The sequence below is a fragment of the Cucurbita pepo genome, chromosome LG20 (genome assembly GCF_002806865.2).
Source record: "Cucurbita pepo subsp. pepo cultivar mu-cu-16 chromosome LG20, ASM280686v2, whole genome shotgun sequence".
Taxonomy (NCBI): Eukaryota; Viridiplantae; Streptophyta; class Magnoliopsida; order Cucurbitales; family Cucurbitaceae; genus Cucurbita; species Cucurbita pepo.
In genome coordinates this window covers 2,736,534-2,759,902 of record NC_036657.1, presented here as the reverse complement: position 1 = coordinate 2,759,902, position 23,369 = coordinate 2,736,534, and the positions used below count along the sequence as shown (strand labels likewise).

Sequence of the window (23,369 nt, the reverse complement as noted above, 5' to 3'; positions counted from 1 at the left end):
AATCCCTAAGCATGTAGAGGTATTTATTTATGGAGCTGTAATCAGGTGGGGCCGATCTTATTTTAATGTAACGATTTAAGATTAAAATTGTTATTGTTAATGTTAATGTTTAGTAACAATCATATTTTGAAAAACTTTAATCAGTGATTAATTAAAATGAAACGAGAATTTAATTTTGTTATATAACCAAGTTTTAGAAAAAAATAATAATAATTTAAAAAGAAAAGAAGAGAAGAAAGAAACTTTCCCGGCATTAATGGCGGACGATGCTCCTAGAAGTATACAAACGAAGAGAAGGCCGCGCCGGACATCTCAAGTGGTGGCTCCGCACCAAGGAGTGATCCGCCGCTGGGTTGTAGGCGGTTGTTCATCGACTGGTAATCCCGGGCCTCCGCCGTGTCGGAACACGACAGAGCACTCCGGCAACTCCCCGAGATCCGCAAAGAGAGAGTCGTCCACGTCATCATCCCCCATCGGAAAAGGCATTGCCACGTCACTGGAAATCGAATCTCCCACTCCGCTGGATGATCTCCCCGAGAAAATGGAGGTTTCGAGCACTGTGGACGACGTGGTTTCCATTTCCCCAAACCAGCTGAACTGGTCCTCTAACGACTCCACAAATTTCTCTTCCGCCTCCGGTTCCGGTTCCGGTTCTGGATGAACCGGAACCGTCTCTGGCGAAGTGGGTTTCACGGCGGCGATGGCGGCGGCTTGGTTATGATTGTTGTTTCTGGAAACCGGACCGGAATGGTTATGCTCGCAGGAATAAGTAATGAGCAACATGGTCGGATCAAGCCGGTTCCTCTCCACTTGCTTCCTCGCCGGACATCCCTTGGAGCTACTACACCTATAATACGCCCTACAAAATTAAACCCAAATCGAATCAAAACCCATTAATTTCATTGAAATCAAGGTTTAATAAAACAGATCACCTGGGATAAGGGGAGCCCTTGATGGGCTTTTGGCCGTACTTTCTCCAGGCCCAAGAATCAGAAGGTGGAGTTGTAGAACCAGAGGAATTCCTTGGGCCGTCGCCATTAATCCGCACCGACACCACTTTCTTCTTCATCCCTCTTCTACACGCCATCAAATTTTTAAAAAAATAAATACACAAAAAACAAAATCAATCTGAATTCACCAACTGACCTTCCCTTCTTGGCGGCGGCGGCGGTGGAATTAGGAGGCGGAGGAGAAGCAGGGGCTGCCTTGAATCCGTCGCTATCTTCTAAAAGATCAACAGAATAGAATTGGTGGTTATTGTTGAAGGTAACATCATCCATAGTACTATATATGGGCGGCCGCCGTAGATGGGTGGTTGTTTTTCAAGGCTGTCGGAAAAGTTTGTATCAGAGGGCTTTGAAGCAGAGGAAGAAGAAGAATAAAGGGGCAATTTAATGTGGGATTTGTTTAAAGAATTATATTTTTGGAGGTTTAAATTAAAATATTAAAAAAAATGGGGTAAAGAGTTGACAAAAATATTAATTGGGGGACGTGCGGCTACTACTCTCTTTAATAACTATCTAATCTCTCGCAATTTGGTGATATTAAATCCATAATTTGTCGCTGTTGATTGTGACATGGTGAACAAATTTGTGTAATAAATCAAATATAACCAACTTAACAAATGGGATGTAACAATGTTTTGAATAATAATAAAGCTTGGAAGAAAGTTAATATTAGAAGTAAACTATAATTAAATTAAATTAACTATCGTACAGAAGACCAAGCCCAAGTTAGGGATTTAAATAAACAGTTAAATGTATATGGATTATAGTTCATAATTAATTACAATTATCTTAATTAATCAGTTGGATGGATCACATGGTCTTGGCTACAATCAAGAATCTTTTCTCATTGCTACAAATCTTGCTTCTAATCTTATTTATACCTAATTAATAAGCTTTAAATATGCTACAATTAGCCTAAAAAACTATATAAAATTAATATATATTTTTGAGATATTTTAAAACCATGTATAATTTTTAATCTATATATTATTGGTGAAAGTGAGAGAAAACCAGAAAAATAAAATTTGAAATTAGAAATTGATGGCTTCATGAAGGAAGCAATAAACACTAATCGTATTAATTAATTACGTGATTAGACTAAGTCTGTTTCCGATTCCCTTATTTTAATTTTTTTTAAATATAAAACTTATTTGGTTTCTTTTTCCCACTTTCTCATGTATCCATCCTTCCTCATTTTTTATTTATTATTTTTTTTTTTTGAGAATTAACTAATAAAATTATATTATGTTAATTGATTTATAAACTTTAAAAAAATAAGAATAATTCATCCATATATTAGACACAAAATTAAAAATTTAAAAATTTAAGGTTTATTAGACCGTTTTTAACTTAGACATAAAATTAAATTTTAATAATGTAGTATAAATTTTTTAAAATTTTATGATGTTTTATATCTAAAATTTGATAAATGTTAAATGTAACTTAAGGTTGCATGGTACTTTAAACATTATGTACAAAGGAAAAGAAAAAAAAGTCAACTATTTTGTCTCTTTGTCAATGTTTAATCAGTTAAAACATGTTATGATCTTGATAAAGTCAAATATTTAAACCTCAATTTTCAGTATTTGTAAACTAAAAAAAAAAAACTCTCTCGGCTATATTTGAATTAATATTATATTTATATTTTAAATAGGCCTCATTCATTGTAGCATATCATTTTTTGGAAAGTGCAGTCAAAGATAAATCAATCATATTGAGAGCAAGATCATGCATTTATAAGTAAAAAACATAATTTCTATTGGTACGAGTTGTTTTAGAGAAATCAAAAGAAAAATCAATAGAGTTTATACTCAAAATGGACAATATCATACCATTGCAAGTTCCACTAACCCACCTTACCCTAAGATCTGAAAGTAAAAATAATAATAATAATGAAAAAAAAATAGAGGGGATGGCTGATTAGGTTGCATAATCTTGAGGTTAGAAAAGGAATAATATTATGATAATTAAAGTTTACAAGCCCATACTATATATGTATATATATATAAGATAGATCTCCTTTGGACAGAATGGCATTTAATGAAGGTACCATGGCCAAAGGCGTCGCCGCCGCAGCCGGCGGAGGGGGAGAAGGTGGGGTGTGATCTGTTTGGATGGTCAAAGGAGATTTTTCCGGCAATTCTGCTGCCACAGTTTGGCTTCCTAAGCAACAAGGTATGTGGGTTTTTCTTTTTTGGTCAAAATTGACTTTTCAAAAAAGGATAAAAAAATAATTAAAAAAAAAATCATATTTGATGGAACTGATTGTTGAGATAGCCCCACGGAATTGACAAAGGTTAAACAAAATAGAGTGAAATTAAAGTATAGAAGATTAGTTGTGTTTTTTAAGGATGAGTTTGATACTATTCTAAAACCATATAAATCCCACTTGATGGTCCACAGCATATGATCTATGTTTCCAATTCTTATGTTTTAATACAATGCTTAAGGGGTGTCACGGTCATGTTTGTCCTATACGTGTTGTCTGGGTCGCATGTCAAATGTCACGTTCATGTTTGTCTATAACGTCTTGTCGATGACCACATGTTTGTTCCAAATCCCTTTTGCTTATTTTCATGTTAGATAGGTCTTTACTATTATTGTTGTGTCAATATAGAGTGTATGACCGGTCGCCAAAATATACTCGTCACGACTAAAATGCCACAAAATGTACTATAGGGGATGTGACTAGTTGTCAATTATTTATGCTTGAGTTATATACTATCAAAGTAGTTGTTCGTACGTACTCCCTTTTAGCTTATAACATTGTTTTTTTTAAAATTATTTTCAACGTATTTCCTTGCTCATATTTTCTAAAACGTTTTTCTCAAATGTGCCTAAGGCTCGAGCATACATCGATATTGTCCGTGAGATCCAAATTTCATACGACTAACTTATTTGTTGGGTTAGAATAAGTGTCGCACTATCATTATCTCACTGCTACAAGTATTATCTCACTGCTACAAGTAGTGTGATTGTAACAAGAGGCATACTTTCAATTCTTTTCGCCTGTATTAGGTTTTCACAAAGAACTTTTTCCTATTTTTATATAAAATTTAAAAAATAATAATAGTGTGAAAGAATTTTTTAAATAGAATTTTCATTTTCCTATTAAATAATTTAAAACATTTTAATAAATTTAATAATATTTGGTAAATACAATATTAACTTAATTTTTCAATATTTTAATATAGTCTTTCTCATTTTAAAAAATTAATTATTGATTTATTTACCAAATAAGAAAATAAATATATATAAAATGAGGCGAAGGCTTGTGTGGGATCACGTGTGGAGACAATGAAGGAAAATATAATACTCTTCCCTCCTATTTAGTTAACGAGAAAAAATCTCTCCCCACTCCTTCACTCGCATTGAAACTAGAATTTCTCGTAGGTTAAATAGACATCTTTTTAAAGTACACTTGTAAAGAATACCAGAGGAAAAAAAAAAAAAAAAAAAAAAACATGTCCTGGTTTGAGAATAAGATCCATGGGAATCTCATCCCCCAAGCAGCAGCATTATACTTGTATATTTGCCTTGAGAGGGGGAGTATTGTACTGGGAATATGCTGGTCTCTCTGCTATAAAACATTGGCAATGCCCAGCTTCTTCATTCAACAAAGTGCATGCAGATGAAGATGAATATGCCGGCAGTGCATTGGATGGATTGCCGGGCAACTACTCCATTGGCAGTCCGCGATTCAGCCTCTCTTTTCATCACCTTACTGCCAAAGGAGATTTGCCCGGCGATGCTCCCATGCAACCAAACTAAACCCTAAATCCCTCTTGCTTGCCTCTAAACATTAATGGAAAGGGTTAGTGTTCTTTCTATTCTTTTTTTTGTTTTCTTTATTTATTATCGTTGTTGAGAATTTTTGGGTGTGAGTTCCACATTAGTTAATTTAGTGGAGGATCATGAATATCTCCATTTATACGAGGCCTTTTGGAGAAGCCACGAGAGCTTATGTTCAAAATAGACAATATCATGTTCTTGTTCTTGGAAGGGTTGGTGTTGTTTATGATATATTTAATCAAATTTCTGAATTAATAACGTGGGAAACATTAAGGGTTCAAATTAAATTAACCCTTGCTTTTTCCTTATTAAGCACGTAATCAATGACGTAATTTTAATAAAACATTACCTTAATTACCTTTTTTCATTATCATTTTTTTAAATACCGACAAACTTAAAACAGGAATTTGTTTGTTTAATAAATACACACCAAATTAACCAAAGTCATGCCTTTGGGTTTTTTGACGCACGTGCTTATTTCTGTTTTTTTTTTNTTTTACCATTTTTTGTCAGAAACATAGTTTTATTACTCATTAAATGCTATTAGTTTTTTATATATATATATAAATTAAGTTACCAAGCTTTAAAATTCTATAATTCACTCCTTTATATTAAATAATTTCTTACATGATTAAAAATTTTAAATTTTAATTAAGTTAATAGATATAATATTAAATATTATATTTAATCTAATTTTATATTTATTAGGGGAGGAATAAATTAAAGATTTATTAGAGATAATTAAAATAATCGAACTCGCTGCCCATATGATTCAACTGTAGGACACGTCAAGTTGACTCCTCGGAATCTCCGAGTTTATTCTGAAACGCGTGTCCGAATATTCCTTTTTAAAAGGACGGAATTACTGTAATGCCCCTTCCGTTTCCATTTGGTAATTTGGTTGCCTTCATGGATTGACCTTATCTGGTCAAACAGCCGAGTTGACCTCTATTATTTAATTTTCAATTATTATCTAACCTCAACAATCAGCCATTGGTTTGTTTTAAAAATGACAGGTTCATGCAATTCCAACACGCTTTTTGTCTTTGTTTTCAAATTCTCCCCCCGGTTCACATCCAAATAAATCCCACGTTATTGTTATTGTTACAAAAATTTTAATTTTATTTTATTTACCAGTGACAATAATTTGACTATTGACTTATAAGAACAGGGTGAGAAATTTAAGGAAATTATATAAAAATATATGCGGTAAATTTTTGAGTAACAATTGAGACAAAGTAACTAATTAGCTTAGTTTGATGGCTTAAAAAGGATTATTATTATTATTATTATTATTAATAATTGTTGTTGTTGTTGGGTTATGTTAAGAGTAAAAAGAAAGGATTTTTATAGGAGAAATTTAGTTACTGCATCCAATCAGTGATTCAATCATTCATTATGATTGCCATGATATGCATGGTTTAATTTTATACCCACCACACACACATAATCATTCTTTTTATGGTGGGTGTTGGCCTTTGCTTTTTAAGTCATTTTTAAGCAATATTCCATCTCTTTCATAATTTATATATTAATATTATTTGTATCACAACTATCTGATATTATGTATTAACTGTCAGTCTCACGGTTTTAAAATACGTCTGTTGGGGAGAGATTTCCACACAATCATAAGAAATGTTTCATTCCCCTCCCCCAACCGATGTGGAATCTCACAAGTTATATACTAACAATATAACATTGGGTCATAATCGTTTTCTCAGAGACTTGTGTATACGTCGACGACTCAAATTTGAGTTGACTGGCTTATTCGAATGTAAGAGTAAGTGTCATACAATTTCTTTGTAAAATCTCAAAAAAAAAAATGTAATCTTTATTAAGAAAACATTTAAATTCTACCCCTAAAAGTAAAACACTGTTTATATAAAGACAAAACTACACCTCAAACAAGGAAATATAATTTTTAATTCGTAAATTGTTGAACAATTCAAGGGCAATTTTGTAACAATTTAATGTTATAGACTCTTTACACGCATATATAAAAAGAACATTAGTTTGTGAAAACCAAATTAACCAACCACAAAACACAATCAGAACAGAGATATCTGTTTTGCGCCGCCATTGATGGACGTTGAGCAAGTTCTCAATCTCTTCGATTCATTCTGGTTCGAGCGTGAAATCTTCAACAAACACCCCTTTCCAACAAACCCCCAAAACCCACGACCCGAAAATCAAGATCTCGACCCATTAGAAAACTCGCCGCCAGAGGAAGCTTTCGTCCCTCGGATTTGCCCGAGGTCCATAAGCGAAGATTTAAGCTCCAAATTAACCTTTATGTCAGATTCAAGTTCACCCGATTCAGTTCTCTTCTCTCCAAAGCTTCAAACGATTCTTTCGAGCCAAGACATGGGCGGGGAAGAGGCGCCGGAGAAGAGCCGGAGAGTAGTAATTAGGCAGAAAAGAAAACAGAGGAGGAGAATTGGAGGGAGAAGCATAAGGGGGTCGGAAAGTAGAAGCCTCTCGGAGCTGGAATTTGAGGAGGTAAAAGGGTTTATGGATTTGGGATTCGTGTTCTCGGAAGGGGATAAAAGCTCGAGCTTGGCGTGGATAGTTCCGGGATTGAACAGGCTGGGGAAAAGGGATGAAGAAGAAGAAGAGTTGGGAGGTGGAATTTCGAGACCTTACCTCTCGGAAGCTTGGGCGGCGATGGAGGAAGAGGAGGAATTGAAGAAGGCATTGGTGATGAAATGGAGGCTTCCTGCAAATGAGATTGATATGAAAGATAATCTCAAATGGTGGGCTCATGCTGTTGCTTCTACTGTTAGATGACACTGCTCTCATTCATAGTTCTCCTCTTTCTAATTTTCTTTTTTTTCTTTTGGGGTTTTCTTAAAGTTTTGTTCTAATCTCTAAGTTTTGGATTCCAAGCCAATTTGTATATATTTGTTGGAAATTATTACTCATTTTTCTTATTTTTTCTGAGGGTTTTTTTTTCCTACTTTATTCACCCAAAAATATAAAAATTTATAAATTCTAATAGAACGGATCCCACATCGATCTTAGGGAGGAACAACACTGTGTGAAAATGTATCCAGAACAAGCTAAAAAAATACACCTGAAGATGAAGCCAAAAGAAAAATAAAAAAATACGATATAATAACATGGATTTCGAATTTTCATTATAATTTTTGTGGTTAATTTTAACATTTTGGGATAATGTGGATTATATTAAAATATATTATAAAGAAGTGAACTTTGTTAAAGATTAGAGAAGGAAAAAGAAAAAAAAAAAAGAAAAGAAACTAAAACATATATTTAATATAAAAGAAATTATATGGACACATAATTTGACATGCACATAAAATATTATATAAAATATCTATTTAATCTCTAAAATTTTAAAATTAGAAGCTTTCAAAAAATTTAAAATTTATAAATTTAGTTTTTTTGAAAAATTTATAAATTTAGTGTTGCATAAAACTATGGGTTCTATTAAACATCAAATTTAAATTTATTTATTATAAATAGATGGTAATTTTACAAATTGAATTTATTATGAATAAATTAAATAATTTTATAAATTTAAATATGTAAAGACATAATTAAATAAACAAATTAAAAGTTCATTAATTTATTAAACATTTATAAAAAATAGAAAATTAAAATCTTATTTGTAATTTTAATACATATTTTTTTTTATTTTATTTAATTTATTTAATTCAACCATTTATAAAAGATATAAGATTGAATATGGACATTTATTTAAGAATAGTAATAGGCATCTTTGTACTAAATTATGCTAACTAATATATGAATTTTGGACCAAATCAAGCTTTGAAAAAATTAAGGAATAATTTGAGAAAGTCAAAGAAATGGGGATAAGTTTGCCACATCAGGTAGCTAGTTGAATAATTTGATCTAAGCTAAGACTTCCTCTAATGGAGGATAATTTTTAAACAAATGAAATTTCCTTCTAAAAATAATAGAAATAATGTAAGGGTGTGACATGATCAACTTAGGTTATTTTATTTTCTTATTTTTCTATAATATTACGTAAATATTGGAAGGTGGAAGGATTATTTTTTTATTAGTAAATAAAATATGTGTTAGTAGCTTTAAATAATCTCCATAAAAATAATCCAACTTGTATATCTTATGAAAAATAATATGATGAATCCAAGCGAAGGTTATTATATGTCTAATATTGATTTGTTATCGACTCTAATATATTTATTTAAAATTGAGGTTATAAGCTTTTTTTAAAACAATAATAATAAAATAAAAAAGACCTCATTTTTCTACTTTATTTTTTAATTTAGTGAACTACGAACGATGATATATGTCTTAATCAATTATCGAAATTATAATTTAATTAAATTAAAAATAAAAACAAAAACATATATACTGATTTTGAACATCTCACTTCCCAGCTGAAAAGTTGAGAAATTTCAAATTAAATATGGATTCTTGAGCATAAAGTTGAGGCTTTTTTATTTTTTAATTTTAATTTAGAAAAAAAAGGTTGGTGATGGGTTATTACTTTTATTTTTATAATAATTAATAATTAGTTTGTGATAGATTAACTTCAACTCCCACAAAAGCACGCTCTGCTTCGCGTTCTGAGGAAAGTGGGGCCCACGTTCCAAAGAAACATGTAATTATTGTCGTTTTGCATGTTTTATTTCGACCGTTTGAACGACTTTCCGTTTATTTTGACGGTGTTACGAACGGTCGGTCAAAAAGTCCATGGTTTCTCACGGCACACAATAACATATACTCACGAATTTACTATATTACCCTCACAAGAATTAAGTTATTATCTCAGTAAACAGAATGGCAGTTTAGTCATTTAACTTCATCCATCTGGAATTTGGTTATTAATACTCGTTTTGAAGCTTCATTGGAATTTTGGGCGTCTGAATACAATGGAAGACCAGCAGGTTCTACAGAATTTGGATTCTCTCTGGTTCTTCGCCACTGTATTCTCAAACAGAACGCCGCCGCCGCCGCCGCCGCCGCCGCCACCGGTCGTCCAAAAACCCACTCAAAACGACTTCGTTGAGCCTCCAGGAGGAGAAATTGCGACTCCCATTTTTCAAAATCAGCAAAATGTTGGGGAGGAGAGGAATATTGTAGACGAGAAGACGAATGAAACCGGCGGCGGGTTGGGGTTAATAATAACAGAGGAGAGGAGAAAAAGCAGAGGAAGAAGATGGGGGTGTTTGGGGCAGAGGAGAAAGATTGTCGGAGAGATGGATCTGAGTGATGCTGTGAAGGAGATTTGTGAATGTTGGTTGCTTGAACAGAGAATTGGCGGCGGGAATCAGTACCAGAGAGGGAGGAGGAAGATGAAGAAGAAGAAGATGCCTCCGTTTGAAGATAGTATGGCCATGAAAGAGCACATCAGATCCTGGGCTTTTGCAGTGGCCTGTATCGTTAGATGATCCCAATTTTGTAACTAAATACGAATTTGGTATGATATTGTCCGTATAAGTTCTCATAATAATGTGGAGAGTATTTTTTTTTTTGTTTATAAATAAATGATCATTTTCCAAAATTAGGCGAGGTGGGACTTACATCATCCAACACCTCCCTTCGAACTGCTCTAATACCATATTAGATAAACACGACTCTCCACAATGGAATGATATTGTCCACTTTGAGCATAAGCTCTCATGCCTTTGTTTTGGGCTTCCACGAAAGGCTTCGTACCACAGGAAGAGAATTTTTTTTTTTTTTTTTTTTAATCCGAGATGATTCCCAAAATATAATAAATCTTAAAATAAAATTAATTTCGACTTAATTTTTAATTTCAAAGCACATTTTGTAATTAATTTTAACGTTAGGAGACAACAAGGATTTATTTGAAAAATTAATTATATATTTTATTAGTAAAATATTATTTTAAAAAAAGTTTTGAAAAATAATAATGTTTATATACTAAAAATCTTGAAACATAATTGAGTAAGTTTGGGCCGAAACTGAAGCAGCCCAGAGTCAGCCCAGAAGACCCAAGTTCACGATCATCGGCGACTTGTTGGCCATCGGTAGCAGCGGACCAATTCGTGAAGGTGAAGAGAGGCAACGATGACGGAGGCGCCGCCGAGGCGACTAAGAGGCCACAAAGGCACTGCCACGTGCTGCATCGCCTCGAATGACCGTCCTGGCCTCGTCGCTACTTCAGGCGAGGTAGAGTAAGACTTACTTATGGCCTTCGCGTCTTCTTTCCTTGTTTCTACTGTATTGAATTTCAGTAGGTTGCATACGCTTCCTTGGTTCTGTGGTGACATCTTATTTTTCTGGCGTGTGTAGGATGGTTGTGTTTGCTGGTTTGACATGAGATGCAAAGATGTGGTATCCATTATGGAAGTAGGAAAAGAACCTATTACATCCATATGTTTCAAGCAAGGTCCATTATTCTCCCACTTATTCCTTTGTTTAAGTCTCAATGATCTGTAAGCCATAGCCACCGGCTTAAAATGTTTAGTGGTTTCTCAAGATTGAAATGATGACATCCTATCCAACATAACTTCGAAATATTTTTGTTTTTTTATATAGTTTTTTGCTGATCCATTCTACCCTTCTTATCAGGGAATGAAGATGTTATCTACATCTCCTCTGGGAAGGAAATTAAGTCATTTGATGTCCATCAGGTAAGGAAGTTTCATAATGTTAAAAACTTACTAAAAATATATTTGTATTTTAAAGGAATGAACAACTCCTCCCCAAGTTTGCATACTACTTGCTGTCTATTTTGGCCACGTTTTTGTGTCTTTCATATATGAAATTATATATCACTTCGATGCTGTCCCTTACACATTTAATTTATCAATGGTTACTATACTGTCGACTAATTTTTTCCTTTACTTTTGGAGGCCACATCATCGAAACCATTGGAGAGTTATAGTTACAACAAAGAGGAGATAAATCAGGTAGAGGCGATCAGTAAGTTGTTTATATTTGCATGTTTAATGATGGAAATAAGTTATTCCTCTGTCAAGTTCTGTAGTTATAGGTGTGGAGACTTGTTTCACAATCCAATATTTTTTCTGAATTTGAAAAAAAAAAATAAAAAAAAGGATCCGAAGCCAAGAGTCAAAATTTCTTCCCATGCAGGTTTCTTGTAGCCCAAAATCTTCTTTTCTGGCTGCTGCCGATGATGGTGGTGATGTTAAGGTCAGCATCTTTAGCTTACTGTGATTTCTTTTCTTGGGATTTGAATTCAAATGAGCACGCTGGTATATTTTTGTTCCTGATTTTAGTTCAGTTCAAGTAAATGATGGAACAGGTCTATGAGCTCTGGTAGTGGTAATATGTAATGAAATTTCTTTTATCGGAGTATAGCTTGTCATAAGAACCCAAAATTTCTGGCATCAGTTATCTACAGCATTTTTAAGCAGATGTTGCTTTCTTATGTCTGTTTGAGTGACAGTGAGCCTGGAAGTTTTGATCATATAATTTTTTTTCTACAAAATCTGATCAACTCATTTGCAGGCAGTTCATTGAAGCTTTTATTTGGCCATTTTATCTTCCCTCGCATGATAATGAATGTTGATATATCATACATAGTAATAATTTTTCCATTTCTGACATAACGGATGTAGTAAGTTACAAATTGTTTTGTCCCATCTCATTCTTGTGTTCAAGCATGCACGAATTAACTCCTTTTAGTAATAAAAATGCAGAAGTAATGGTTTTACAATGTTGCTATTCCAAATTGTTAGATTAGATACTGATCATACTCTTATGGCAGATCATTGATATTCACCAGAATTGCCTATACAAAACATTAAGATCTGGCCATACAAGTGTATCCTTTCTTGTATCTTGAAGCTTTTTTTTTCTTTAATAAATCAGGGTTCTGTAATCCATTCTAGTCCCTTGTGCTTTACAGTTCTTTAATTTTGTTATATGGATCTCATCCTTGCATCCTAAACCATATATTTAGATCTGTAGCAGTGTTCAGTTCCTTCCTTGGAGACCTTGGGAAGGTAAACTCAACATTCTAACCTTCGCCTCCACTTTTTTCAGACCATCAGTGATCCAATCTGCATTGTTTAGAAGTAGCTAAACATATTGAATTATGAGTTATTAATACCCTTAATCTTTGTTCTGGATTTGGAGAGGTCCAAAGTAGAGAGCTTATTTATCAAGAGGCTTCATCTCATTGCAATTGAAAAAAGAAAAAAAACTGAAAATATCCAAGTTTCAAGATTTTTGTATAATACTTATGCTCGAGTCTAAATCTTCACTGAGATATACTATTCTTGTTGCATATCTCGTTGCTTATTGTGAAGAAAAAAACATCTTAAAATAGTTAATCTGGATTTGGAGTGATTGTTTGAGGTCAAGAGAATACTTCTTGTTCTTTCACATGAAAGATGTAGTTCAATTTCCATGTATTACAATTTGTCCATCAACTTGAAGTTGGCTGTAGGATCTTAGATCCGGAGGTTTCAGAGTTTTCTAGGAATATGATAGACAAATGCTTTACAGAGTAAACCAAGTCTACAATTACAAGTTACCATTGGCCAGAAAGTTAGTATTTATTGTCTATGTTGTTTCCCATGCAAATGTATTTACAGTCCCTGGATGACCTCTAGACATTATTGAAGAGGGTACCAATTTGAGAGAATGAAACTCAAGTTCTATATATTGAGGATTTATGGACGTTGTTCTTGCGTTGACTATCACTCTTAGAATTTTCTGAACATAAGAAGTTATAAATGTTGGGGGATAACGTGTCACAAGTTTGAATTGATTTTTCCTGCGACTTCGGAGTCACCTACAACATTGGTTTCTTTGCTAGTTGTTATTCTTGATACTGTATCGTCATTGTTTATGTTTCAAGTTGTACCATGTTTAAATAATTGAAAGCCTCACCATTCGTATCGGACTGCTTTTTTACAATTCCGGCATTATACAGTTATTACAGGAGGTCTTGATTCAAAGCTCATTATGTGGGACTTTTCCAGAGGACGTCCCATCAAAGTTCTTGATTTTGGTTCGTACTTATGCAGCCCATCTGTTTATGTGATTATTATTCCATGCTTTTCATTTTGTCTGCACTTGTGTGCCCGTTTTTCTTTTCGAGCATAGTTCATCTAATTTGTTTAACTCCCTATCTTAAACAGTGACTTATCCAAAATAACGACTCCAAGACAGTTGTACGAACATTCCTTGCTAATTTTCTTGCATAAGTGTAGAGAGTGGGGGGCCTCATTTGCCTATTATTATATTCCTCAGAACTTGATTTTCATTTTCCTGTAGAGTGAATCATGCAAGTGTTTAGAATTCTAGCCTGAAAGCTTATTTCGCATGTGGAAGTGGAATTGGTTTATGGATAAATACAATATACTAGTTGTAGTTTTAATCCTGGAAGGTATTTGTATCTTGCCTGTACAAGTTTTCTTTGATCCTGCCGTGAAGTTAGGAGCAGAAGTTGGGCATAGGGCCCCTTGGGTTTTATGTAAATTCATAACAATGTGTACAAGAACTCAAACTTGGGTCGTAAGGAACACGCCAATTTCTGTTCAGATAATGTAAAATACACACTCATATAAGACTTCACTGTTACTAATATTTGCATTGTTTTTTCTTTTTCATCCTTCAACAGACATCCCTGACAACAACCCTTCCAGTAACACAGGACAATGTTTTAATCCTGCATTTATTCATGCAATAGTAGTTCCTGAAGTTAATATGGTGGACAAATTGGGCCAGATATGTGTGGTTGCAAGGGGTGATGGTGTTGTTCATGTGATTGATATTGAATCCGAGAAATCAAAGATTTCCACAAAATCTAGTAAAAGAACACAAACTAGATCTAAGGGAGTTACAGCAGCTTGCGATGTGGATAACCTGCAAAGTGGAAGAAAGAGGTTATATTTGGATTACACTGTTGGTGGACATTCTGCAGCTGTGTCCTGTGTGTAAGTAATTTCTTTCTCCTCCTCTGCAACATGACGGATCTCCCTTACCAAGTGGAAAATTTCAGGGCATTTTCTCGATTTGGGGAGAAAGGGAAGTTCGTAGTTTCTGGTGGGAATGATAAATGCGTAAAGCTATGGAATTGGTCTGGAGTTCCTGATGCTGGGGAAGCTGGCAGCAGCAGCAACAACAAAATTCTTCATTTGAACATCGACCTGAACAAAAAGGTTGTTATTTATTGATAGTTGCATGTCACCATCGATATCATTATTCATTACTTGTGCTTTTATGAATTAGTTTCTAAGTTTGGAATTTAACCTTCTGCAGGTGAATTGGCTATGTACTACTCCATCTGACACAGAAAACCTTGTGGTCTGTGATACCAGCAAGGTAGTGAAGGTATATAATGTTGCATAAGCCGTCGGTGGTGCCTTCCCACAGAATCAGAGGTTAGAAAGAAACCCGAGGAATTATGAACCTGCTGCTGTTCTTATATTTAAAGCATCTGATTTTAGATCCTTAACAGACAATTTTGAGACCAAGAGTAAGCATTTGCTGAGAATTACTATGCTTCTATTCACCACAAAATTACACAACTTTGACACTAGATTTACTTGAAAAGGCTATTTGAAATATTCTTATTTTTATTTAAATATTTTTTGATCAAAATCATGATAAAGCACCCGCAAAGCAACCTGGAACCTGCTCTGATCACTGTGCCATGGCTAAGCACCCACTCGAGCCTGCTCCAACGCTCGGCCTCCCTCCATGCCGCATCGCTGCCGAGCGAAAAACACACCAGTAGGGGAGGCTGTCACTATAAGGGAATCCTCTGACCGACACTTGAACGAGAGGTCTACCGCCAACCGCCAGCGCCCAGCTCTGCAAAATCCACTAGCTAGGCGTTGATCGCCTCCTTGAGCATTGTCGGAGAGTAACATGAAATCTGACCTCATCATCCACATCCGCGTGAGCATTAAGCCAGCCAGAGTGGTCCGCGGCCGACCATTCATTCCAGTCACACAACGAAGAAACATTAGAAGGGAAGAAATGCCGCCATAAATCCATGAACACCATGCATTTCCATATCAAATGTACAATTGTCTCAGCAGCTTTGTGACAGAAAAGACACCAGAAATTCGTAATAACCCCTTTGTCATAGGTTTGTCCAGACTGTTGTTTAGAATTTATAGCTGCAAAACTTCACGTTTGGAGGCAGACGGGCCTTCCAAAGACTCTTGCATAACAAGAACACTAGGAGGATCTGATCATCTCCCCGCCCATCTCCATATCATCAGCACTCTTCTCCGAAAGGTTGCCCTTTGGATTCTACTCCCAACAGCTCTCATCTTCTCCATGGCTATTCAACTGTATGGAGACAATCCTTGTCGCCCTTTTGTCCAGGAAACCTCTCGCACCTTCCAGCTTCAACTAGCCGAGAATATTCATTTTCATTCTAAATAGATATGTGAACAAAGCAAGAATCCTTGTAAGGAATGTTTTGTTCTCTATCTTCAACCGACGTGGGATTTCACAATCCAACCCATTGGAGGCCAGCTTCCTAGCTGGCACACCGTCCGGGATCTCACATTCTATTTCTATTGGAAATCCATCGATGTATTTTGAAATAAAATAAATGGTATAAATGGTAAGAATAATGTTTAATTTTTTATATAGTTGAAAATAATATCTTTTAATTTTTACACTTATTGCCCACAAATTTTCATTATTTATTATTGAAATCTACCAAAAGGGTAATTTGTTAAATCAGGATATTTCTGCTCGACTAAACAGACTTCATTGATCATTCGTATGAATTCAACGGTTAACCAATCCATCAATCAACAGTAGCCAAGTTTTGATTTTCCCGCCAACAGTTTTATTTACAATGATCATTTCATGGGTCTTGTTCGAAAGAAGAAGATTCAAATTCCAGTAAGGAGTACACTTCAATTAGAAGATTCACAGACTCCCGGTTGTCTGTGTTTGTGGGGTTGCTTTCTGGTTTCTCATGTTGGGGTTTGGTGCACAATCGTCTGTTGGTAGTTCAAATCAAGGACGTACTCTGCCCAACAAAATTGTTTCTTACACTTCCCGCAAAATTCAAATCTGTTTCTGCACACACTTTGCTTCTCATCTCTTCTTCCTCTCTGTGCAGATGGGTGAAACCAACTTTCCAACGACTACCCTCAATTCCTCCCCATTTCTAAAATGCTCTCACCCCTCCTCTCGCACAGATCGATACGACCCATCTGGGTTTTGCGTTTTCCATTTAAAATCCATCCACAAGCGCTGGGTTGAGAGACTTCGGGGCTAATCTTTGATTTAGGGTTGCAGAATCACGGGTGTCCGAAGAAAGGGCAATGATGGTTTCTGATGTTCCCATTTGCCACACTTGTGGTGAGCCAGTCGGTGTCGATGCCAATGGAGAGGCATTCGTTGCCTGCCATGAGTGCCATTTTCCTATTTGCAGAGTCTGCGTTCAGTATGATATTAAGGAAGGCAGAAATGTTTGCTTGCGTTGTGGGTCTCTATTTGACGGTATCTTCTGATTGCTAAACTATTCCTGTTGCTTTCATTACGAGGTCTTACGCTTTTACTGCTCAGGAACTTGAATTTCATTCAGTGGAGTTTCTATTCCAGTTTGTGTTAATTTGTGATTGACCATATATTGCTTGAGAGTTGTAATAGTCTTAGATACTCTCATGCAAGGAGTTATAACTATTATTAGTATGATCCCAGTTTGATTTGCTAATACTTAATGAATTGTTTAAACAAGCCTATGATTCGCACTGTTTGATATCAATAAATAAGCGGTTCTTGTCTTTCCAGTGGTTCTGAATTTGCTTGCATGTTCTGAATTTTCAGAGAACTTGCTGATGGATGCTGATACGAAGAGATCAGGAGATGAAAACACAATGGCATCTCATCTCAGTCATTCACAGGTGAAATTTATTTCGTCAGTTTTGTATGCTTGTGACCCAGTTACAGGTGGTTAGTATTTAATCTCCTACATGTTCAACTCCTCACGAAGTTATTTCTCAACTTTTTCAATTTTTTTTCCTTAGGACGTTGCAGTGCATGCTAGACATATCAGCAGTGTGTCAACAGTGGATAGTGGTAATGAATATTGATTTCTTCAATCACGTTGGGAGCCTTTAATATTGTTCCTATTCTTATTAATATCTTCCTGTTTTTGTGAAGAATTGAATGATGAATCTGGGAACCCAATTTGGAAGAACAGAGTAGAGAGTTGGAAGGATAAGAAGAACAAAAAGAAAAGGCCTACCGTGAAGACTGAACAGGAAGCTCAAATTCCTCCCCAACAACAAATGGAAGAGAAACAGTAAGTACAACCAGGTTTTGGCTTTTTTAATCTGATTTTTGAATGCGTGATTGGAGCTAAAAGCTGGTTTCTGTGTGCTGATGTGCTTTTCTATTAAACTGCCTTCATATCTGCAAACTGCTTAATGGCTTGGATTTTTTGACATCGTATTTCTGAGGAGAATGTAAGTCATATCAACTTATGAAAAATGTGATTTTTGTTCTTCCAGGATTTCAGAGGCGGCTGCGGTTACACACACATTTTCTTCAGTTTATCCAATTCCATCCAGTAGATTAACACCATACAGAATTGTGATAATCATGAGATTGATCATTCTAGCTCTTTTCTTCCAGTATCGAATAACAAATCCTGTTGATAGTGCTTTTGGTCTATGGCTTACTTCTATCATATGCGAAATCTGGTTTGCCTTCTCATGGGTGTTGGATCAGTTCCCTAAATGGTCTCCCGTGTGCAGAGACACATTCATTGACAGATTATCGGCCAGGTAGGAGCAAGACAGCAAAACTTATTAACGTATTTGTGAAGTAAATTGGGAGCGTTATTCTTATAATTACTATTTTGGGTTTTATAATACTTGTAACAGCCCAAGTCCACCCTAGCTAGCCGATGTTGTCTTTTTTGAGCTTTCTCTCTTGGGCTTCCTCTCAAGGTCTTTAAAAGATGTCTGTTAAGGAGAGGTTTCCACACCCTTGTAAAGTAGAATGTTTCGTTCTCCTTCCTAACCGATGTGAGATCTCACAATCCACCCCCTTCAGGACCCAACGTCCTTGCTTGCACTCCGCCTCTTGTCCACCCCTCCGGGACTCAGCCTCCTCACTGGCACATCGCCCAGTGTCTAGCTCTAATACCATTTGTAATAGCCCAAGCCCACCGCTAGTAGATATTGTCCTCTTTGAGCTTTTTCTTTTTGGCTTCCACTCAAGATTTTTAAAACATGTCTGCTAGGAAGAGGTTTCCACATCTTTATAAAGAATGTTTTGTTTTCCTCCCAAATCTGATAGTGCCCCTTTCGTCACTCTCAAAAACATGTAATTGGGCTGTAGTAAAAGATATTTGGGTACCATGTAGGCCAGGAAGAATGATAAAATGTCGGATAAAATATGGAATAACGAAAAAGGTGGTGGGTATGGGTGCTTCAATTTAATGCTCCTGATGTGGTATCGTTTGTGTTTATCTGTTTCGAGGTCAGGTTTGAAAGAGAGGGAGAACCTTCCCAGCTTGCTGCTGTGGACTTTTTTGTGAGTACTGTTGATCCATTGAAAGAACCTCCACTAATCACTGCCAATACCGTGCTTTCAATCCTTGCTGTGGACTATCCTGTCGATAAAGTTTCCTGCTATGTGTCTGACGATGGTGCAGCTATGCTCACATTTGAATCTCTTGTTGAGACAGCCGACTTTGCAAGAAAGTGGGTTCCATTCTGCAAGAAATTTTCCATTGAACCTCGAGCTCCTGAGTTTTACTTCTCACAGAAAATAGACTATTTGAAAGATAAAGTGCAACCTTCTTTTGTCAAGGAACGTAGAGCAATGAAAGTAAGAACCTCAAACTTCCTCTTCACGTTCTGCTTCTTGTTCGTTAGTCATTCCCATGAATTGGGAGATCTCACATCGGTCGGAGAGGAAAACAAAGCATTTCTTATATGGGTGTGGAAACCTCACCCTCCTTCATCCAGTGGGCTTGAGCTACTAAGTGACTTGCTTTATTTGTATTTAAAATATATCATTTAGTAAGTGAATGGTCGGGAAACAGTTATTTAACAATTAGTCTGCTGATTCGTGGCAGAGAGCTTATGAAGAGTTTAAAGTACGAGTCAATGCTTTGGTAGCAAAGGCTCAGAAAACGCCAGATGAAGGCTGGTTCATGCAAGATGGAACAGCTTGGCCAGGAAATAATCCACGTGACCACCCTGGAATGATTCAGGTTAAACACTACTCATTTGATTGCGTTATTCTACTAACACAGAAGAATGTTCCACTTCTGTTTGACTGATTAATTTTCTAAGGCAAAATTAATGCCAAATCATCTTGTGCATGCAATGTCCGACTCCCCGAATGCCCCTACCTCAATAGAAAGGGTTCAGTTTAGATTGTATCAAAATGTTCAATCACCGAGGATGAATTGTTTCAGGTTTTTCTTGGCAATACTGGCGCCCATGACATAGAGGGTAATGAACTTCCTCGACTAGTCTATGTCTCCAGAGAGAAGAGGCCTGGTTACCAACATCACAAAAAAGCCGGCGCTGAAAATGCTCTGGTATTCAATTATCTATCATACTTTTATTTTTTTTGCAGGCACATCAAAGTTGTAAACTCAAATGTTTTTCCTTAAACAGGTAAGAGTATCTGCAGTGCTCACAAACGCCCCCTTCATTCTCAATCTTGACTGTGATCACTATGTTAACAATAGCCAAGCTATACGTGAGGCAATGTGTTTCTTAATGGACCCACAAGTAGGCCGAGATGTATGCTACGTTCAATTTCCTCAGAGGTTTGATGGCATTGACCGAAGTGATCGATATGCAAATCGCAACACAGTTTTCTTTGATGTGAGTTTAAATTAGTTTTATTTTCTAAGAGCATATATGATCACTCTCTTCTGAGTTCTTGATCCCTGCTTTAGTCAGTCTTGAGGCTCGCCTGTTCTGAGGATCTTCATTTTTGTTTCAGGTCAACATGAAAGGATTGGATGGCATCCAGGGACCAGTTTACGTGGGTACAGGTTGTGTTTTTAATAGACAGGCTCTTTATGGCTACGGACCTCCTACTATGCCTAGCTTATCTAAGACATCCTCATCATCCTGCTCTTGGTGTGGCTGCTGTTCGTGCTGCTGTCCTTCCAAGAAGATCTCAAAAGATCCAACTGAAATTCAGAGAGATGTAAAAAGAGAAGAGCTTGATGCTGCAATCTTTAACCTCAGGGAAATAGATAGTAAGTCTAATCTTGGAGGAATACTGTTCTAGAAATTGAAGGCAGTAGTTCTCCGGCTTGTCATTAAATCTAGTTTTGGTTTTGTTCTACAGATTATGATGAGTACGAGAGGTCCATGCTAATTTCTCAATTGAGCTTTGAGAAAACTTTTGGCTTATCTTCTGTATTTATTGAGTCTACACTAATGGAAAATGGAGGAGTCGCAGAATCTGCTAATTCATCGATTTTGATCAAAGAAGCAATTCATGTCATTAGCTGTGGTTATGAAGAGAAGACTGCCTGGGGAAAAGAGGTACTTGTGAGATCCCACATCGGTTATAAGGGTCTGAAAACCTTTCCTTAACAATTATTGTCCACTTTGGACCGTTAAAAATAGTATCAGAGCCAGACACCGAGCGGTGTGCTAGCGAGAACGTTGGGCCTTCAAAGAGGCTGGATTGTGAGATCCCACATCGGTTGGAGAGGAGAACGAAATATTCCTTATAAGGGTGTGGAAACCTCTCCCTAACAGACGTGTTTTAAAATCGTGAGGCTGACGTTGATATATAACGGGCCAAAACAGACAATATTTGCTAGCGGTGAACTTGAGCTCTACTGCTGTCTCTCTCTCTTTTACATGAATATGAACCGTAGTCAATACAACCATCATTGGGCTTATGGTTTTGCTTTTCAGATTGGTTGGATATATGGTTCAGTCACTGAGGATATCTTAACGGGTTTCAAGATGCATTGCCGAGGATGGAGGTCCATCTACTGCATGCCCTTGAGGCCAGCATTCAAAGGATCAGCACCCATTAACCTTTCTGATCGTCTGCACCAAGTTCTTCGATGGGCACTTGGATCTGTTGAGATTTTTCTCAGTAGACATTGCCCATTATGGTATGGATTTGCAGGCGGTCGGCTCAAATGGCTCCAAAGAATGGCATACATAAACACCATTGTCTATCCCTTCACCTCCCTCCCTCTCGTTGCGTACTGCTCATTGCCTGCAATCTGCCTGCTGACAGGAAAATTTATCATACCAACGGTAAGTATATCTACCCTCGCATTGTTGTTCTAACATATGCATGAAAATATTCAAATATAATCCACGAAATGGATACTTTAAGAAGCATCTCCTTGCCATGTCTGTTCATAGTCTTTGGTAATACCCAAATTGAATTGTGTTGCTCCTGCTGCATTTTTGGGACTGAATATCCTTGTTATAGTGAAAATCCTTCTGTATGTCTTCTCCTCATTTTTTTGCTAAACATCATGCAGCTCTCAAACCTAGCAAGTACTCTTTTTCTGGGTCTCTTCTTGTCCATCATTCTCACAAGTGTTCTTGAGCTGCGTTGGAGTGGTGTTAGCATCGAAGATCTATGGCGTAATGAGCAATTCTGGGTCATCGGAGGCGTCTCGGCCCATCTCTTTGCTGTTTTCCAAGGATTCCTAAAGATGTTAGCTGGTGTGGACACCAACTTCACAGTTACTGCAAAGGCAGCTGACGACGCCGAGTTTGGGGAGCTATACATGGTGAAATGGACAACACTTTTGATCCCTCCTACAACTCTTATTGTTGTTAACATGGTCGGTGTCATTGCTGGATTTTCCGATGCACTAAATGGTGGATATGAAGCCTGGGGACCTCTTTTTGGCAAGGTATTCTTTGCCTTCTGGGTGATTTTTCATCTCTATCCATTCCTCAAAGGTCTTATGGGTCGCCAAAACCGGACTCCAACCATTGTTGTTCTGTGGTCTGTACTGTTGGCATCAGTTTTCTCACTTGTCTGGGTGAAGATAAACCCATTTGTGAACCAAATTGACAGCACAACCATTGCACAAAGCTGCATTGCAATAGATTGTTGAGTAATATTGAAGAAATTTTTCGAAACCCTTCAATTTCTTGTCAAAGATTCTGCTGTGATTGTCTATAGGATTCACAACCAGTTCCTTTACAGCATAGTTTGAGATGAAAACATACAGATTCATCTGGATATGTATGAATGCTTTGGTTCAACATTTGAGCTTCAGTTTGTACAATGTAATCATTAGTGTGAGAAACACCAATTTGAATACAATAGCCAACCACCTTCCACGAAATTTTGTTCTTGCTCAGTTATTGTATTATTTTGAGTAAGCTCACTCCTAGTGCCACGAACAGATATTGTCTTTTTAGGACTTTTCTTTTCGAGCTTTCCCTCGAAATTTTGAAATGTGTCCATTAGATAGAGATTTCCACACGTTTATAAATAATGTTTCGTTCCCATTTCCAATTGATGTGAGATCTCGTTGGCACTTGTTCTTCTCTCCAATCGATGTAGAATCTCACAATCTATCTTCCTTCGAGGGCCAGTGTCCTTACTGGCACACGGTTCGATGTTTGACTTTGATACCATTTATAACATCTCAAGCACCTTGAAAGA

General features: G+C 36.3%; 4 protein-coding genes across 5 annotated transcripts; 3 read left to right on the top strand and 1 right to left on the bottom strand.

Annotated features, from left to right (window-relative positions):
- Positions 1–231: 231 nt before the first annotated feature.
- LOC111783559 (probable WRKY transcription factor 65) lies at positions 232–1,347 on the bottom strand. Of its 2 annotated transcripts, none has more exons than XM_023664488.1 (3): positions 1,147–1,347; positions 933–1,076; positions 232–859 (listed from the first exon to the last, which is right to left on the bottom strand). In XM_023664488.1, exons 1-3 carry the CDS (start codon positions 1,278–1,280, stop codon positions 313–315), a joined length of 825 nt encoding a protein of 274 aa, XP_023520256.1. In that variant the 5' UTR covers positions 1,281–1,347; the 3' UTR covers positions 232–312. The 2 variants fall into 2 exon arrangements, with proteins under 2 accessions (XP_023520256.1, XP_023520257.1); XM_023664489.1 differs by having other exon boundaries at positions 232–847.
- A 5,534-nt stretch (positions 1,348–6,881) lies between these two features.
- On the top strand, positions 6,882–7,586 carry LOC111783529. The gene has a single exon (XM_023664456.1). The coding sequence runs from the start codon at positions 6,882–6,884 to the stop codon at positions 7,584–7,586; it is 705 nt and encodes a 234-aa protein (XP_023520224.1).
- A 2,096-nt stretch (positions 7,587–9,682) lies between these two features.
- On the top strand, positions 9,683–10,260 carry LOC111783440. Its single transcript, XM_023664368.1, has one exon. The coding sequence runs from the start codon at positions 9,683–9,685 to the stop codon at positions 10,199–10,201; it is 519 nt and encodes a 172-aa protein (XP_023520136.1). The 3' UTR covers positions 10,202–10,260.
- Positions 10,261–10,753: 493 nt separating this feature from the next.
- On the top strand, positions 10,754–23,046 carry LOC111783527 (cellulose synthase A catalytic subunit 8 [UDP-forming]-like). Its single transcript, XM_023664455.1, has 24 exons — positions 10,754–10,946; positions 11,070–11,166; positions 11,349–11,410; positions 11,633–11,689; positions 11,874–11,933; positions 12,511–12,567; positions 12,706–12,748; positions 13,684–13,761; positions 14,374–14,689; positions 14,755–14,914; positions 15,015–15,101; positions 17,012–17,228; positions 17,556–17,632; positions 17,756–17,807; positions 17,892–18,033; positions 18,242–18,517; positions 19,223–19,568; positions 19,819–19,956; positions 20,164–20,289; positions 20,369–20,581; positions 20,703–20,964; positions 21,057–21,256; positions 21,638–21,991; positions 22,225–23,046. The coding sequence occupies exons 1-24, from the start codon at positions 10,845–10,847 to the stop codon at positions 22,810–22,812; spliced, it is 4,110 nt and encodes a 1,369-aa protein (XP_023520223.1). The 5' UTR covers positions 10,754–10,844; the 3' UTR covers positions 22,813–23,046.
- The last annotated feature ends 323 nt before the right edge of the window (positions 23,047–23,369 follow it).

What these genes read in the sequence shown, in the direction of transcription:
- LOC111783559 (XM_023664488.1), bottom strand. Translation starts at nt 1,280, where the DNA reads ATGGATGATGTTACCTTCAACAATAACCACCAATTCTATTCTGTTGAT. An exon ending in GCCGCCGCCAAGAAGGGAAG is followed by an intron (nt 1,077 to 1,146) that starts GTCAGTTGGTGA and finishes GATGGCGTGTAG; the next exon opens with AAGAGGGATGAAGAAGAAAG. An exon ending in AAGGGCTCCCCTTATCCCAG is followed by an intron (nt 860 to 932) that starts GTGATCTGTTTT and finishes TTAATTTTGTAG; the next exon opens with GGCGTATTATAGGTGTAGTA.
- LOC111783440 (XM_023664368.1), top strand. Translation starts at nt 9,683, where the DNA reads ATGGAAGACCAGCAGGTTCTACAGAATTTGGATTCTCTCTGGTTCTTC.
- LOC111783529 (XM_023664456.1), top strand. Translation starts at nt 6,882, where the DNA reads ATGGACGTTGAGCAAGTTCTCAATCTCTTCGATTCATTCTGGTTCGAG.
- LOC111783527 (XM_023664455.1), top strand. Translation starts at nt 10,845, where the DNA reads ATGACGGAGGCGCCGCCGAGGCGACTAAGAGGCCACAAAGGCACTGCC. An exon ending in CAACAAATGGAAGAGAAACA is followed by an intron (nt 18,034 to 18,241) that starts GTAAGTACAACC and finishes TTGTTCTTCCAG; the next exon opens with GATTTCAGAGGCGGCTGCGG. An exon ending in TAACCTCAGGGAAATAGATA is followed by an intron (nt 20,965 to 21,056) that starts GTAAGTCTAATC and finishes TTTGTTCTACAG; the next exon opens with ATTATGATGAGTACGAGAGG.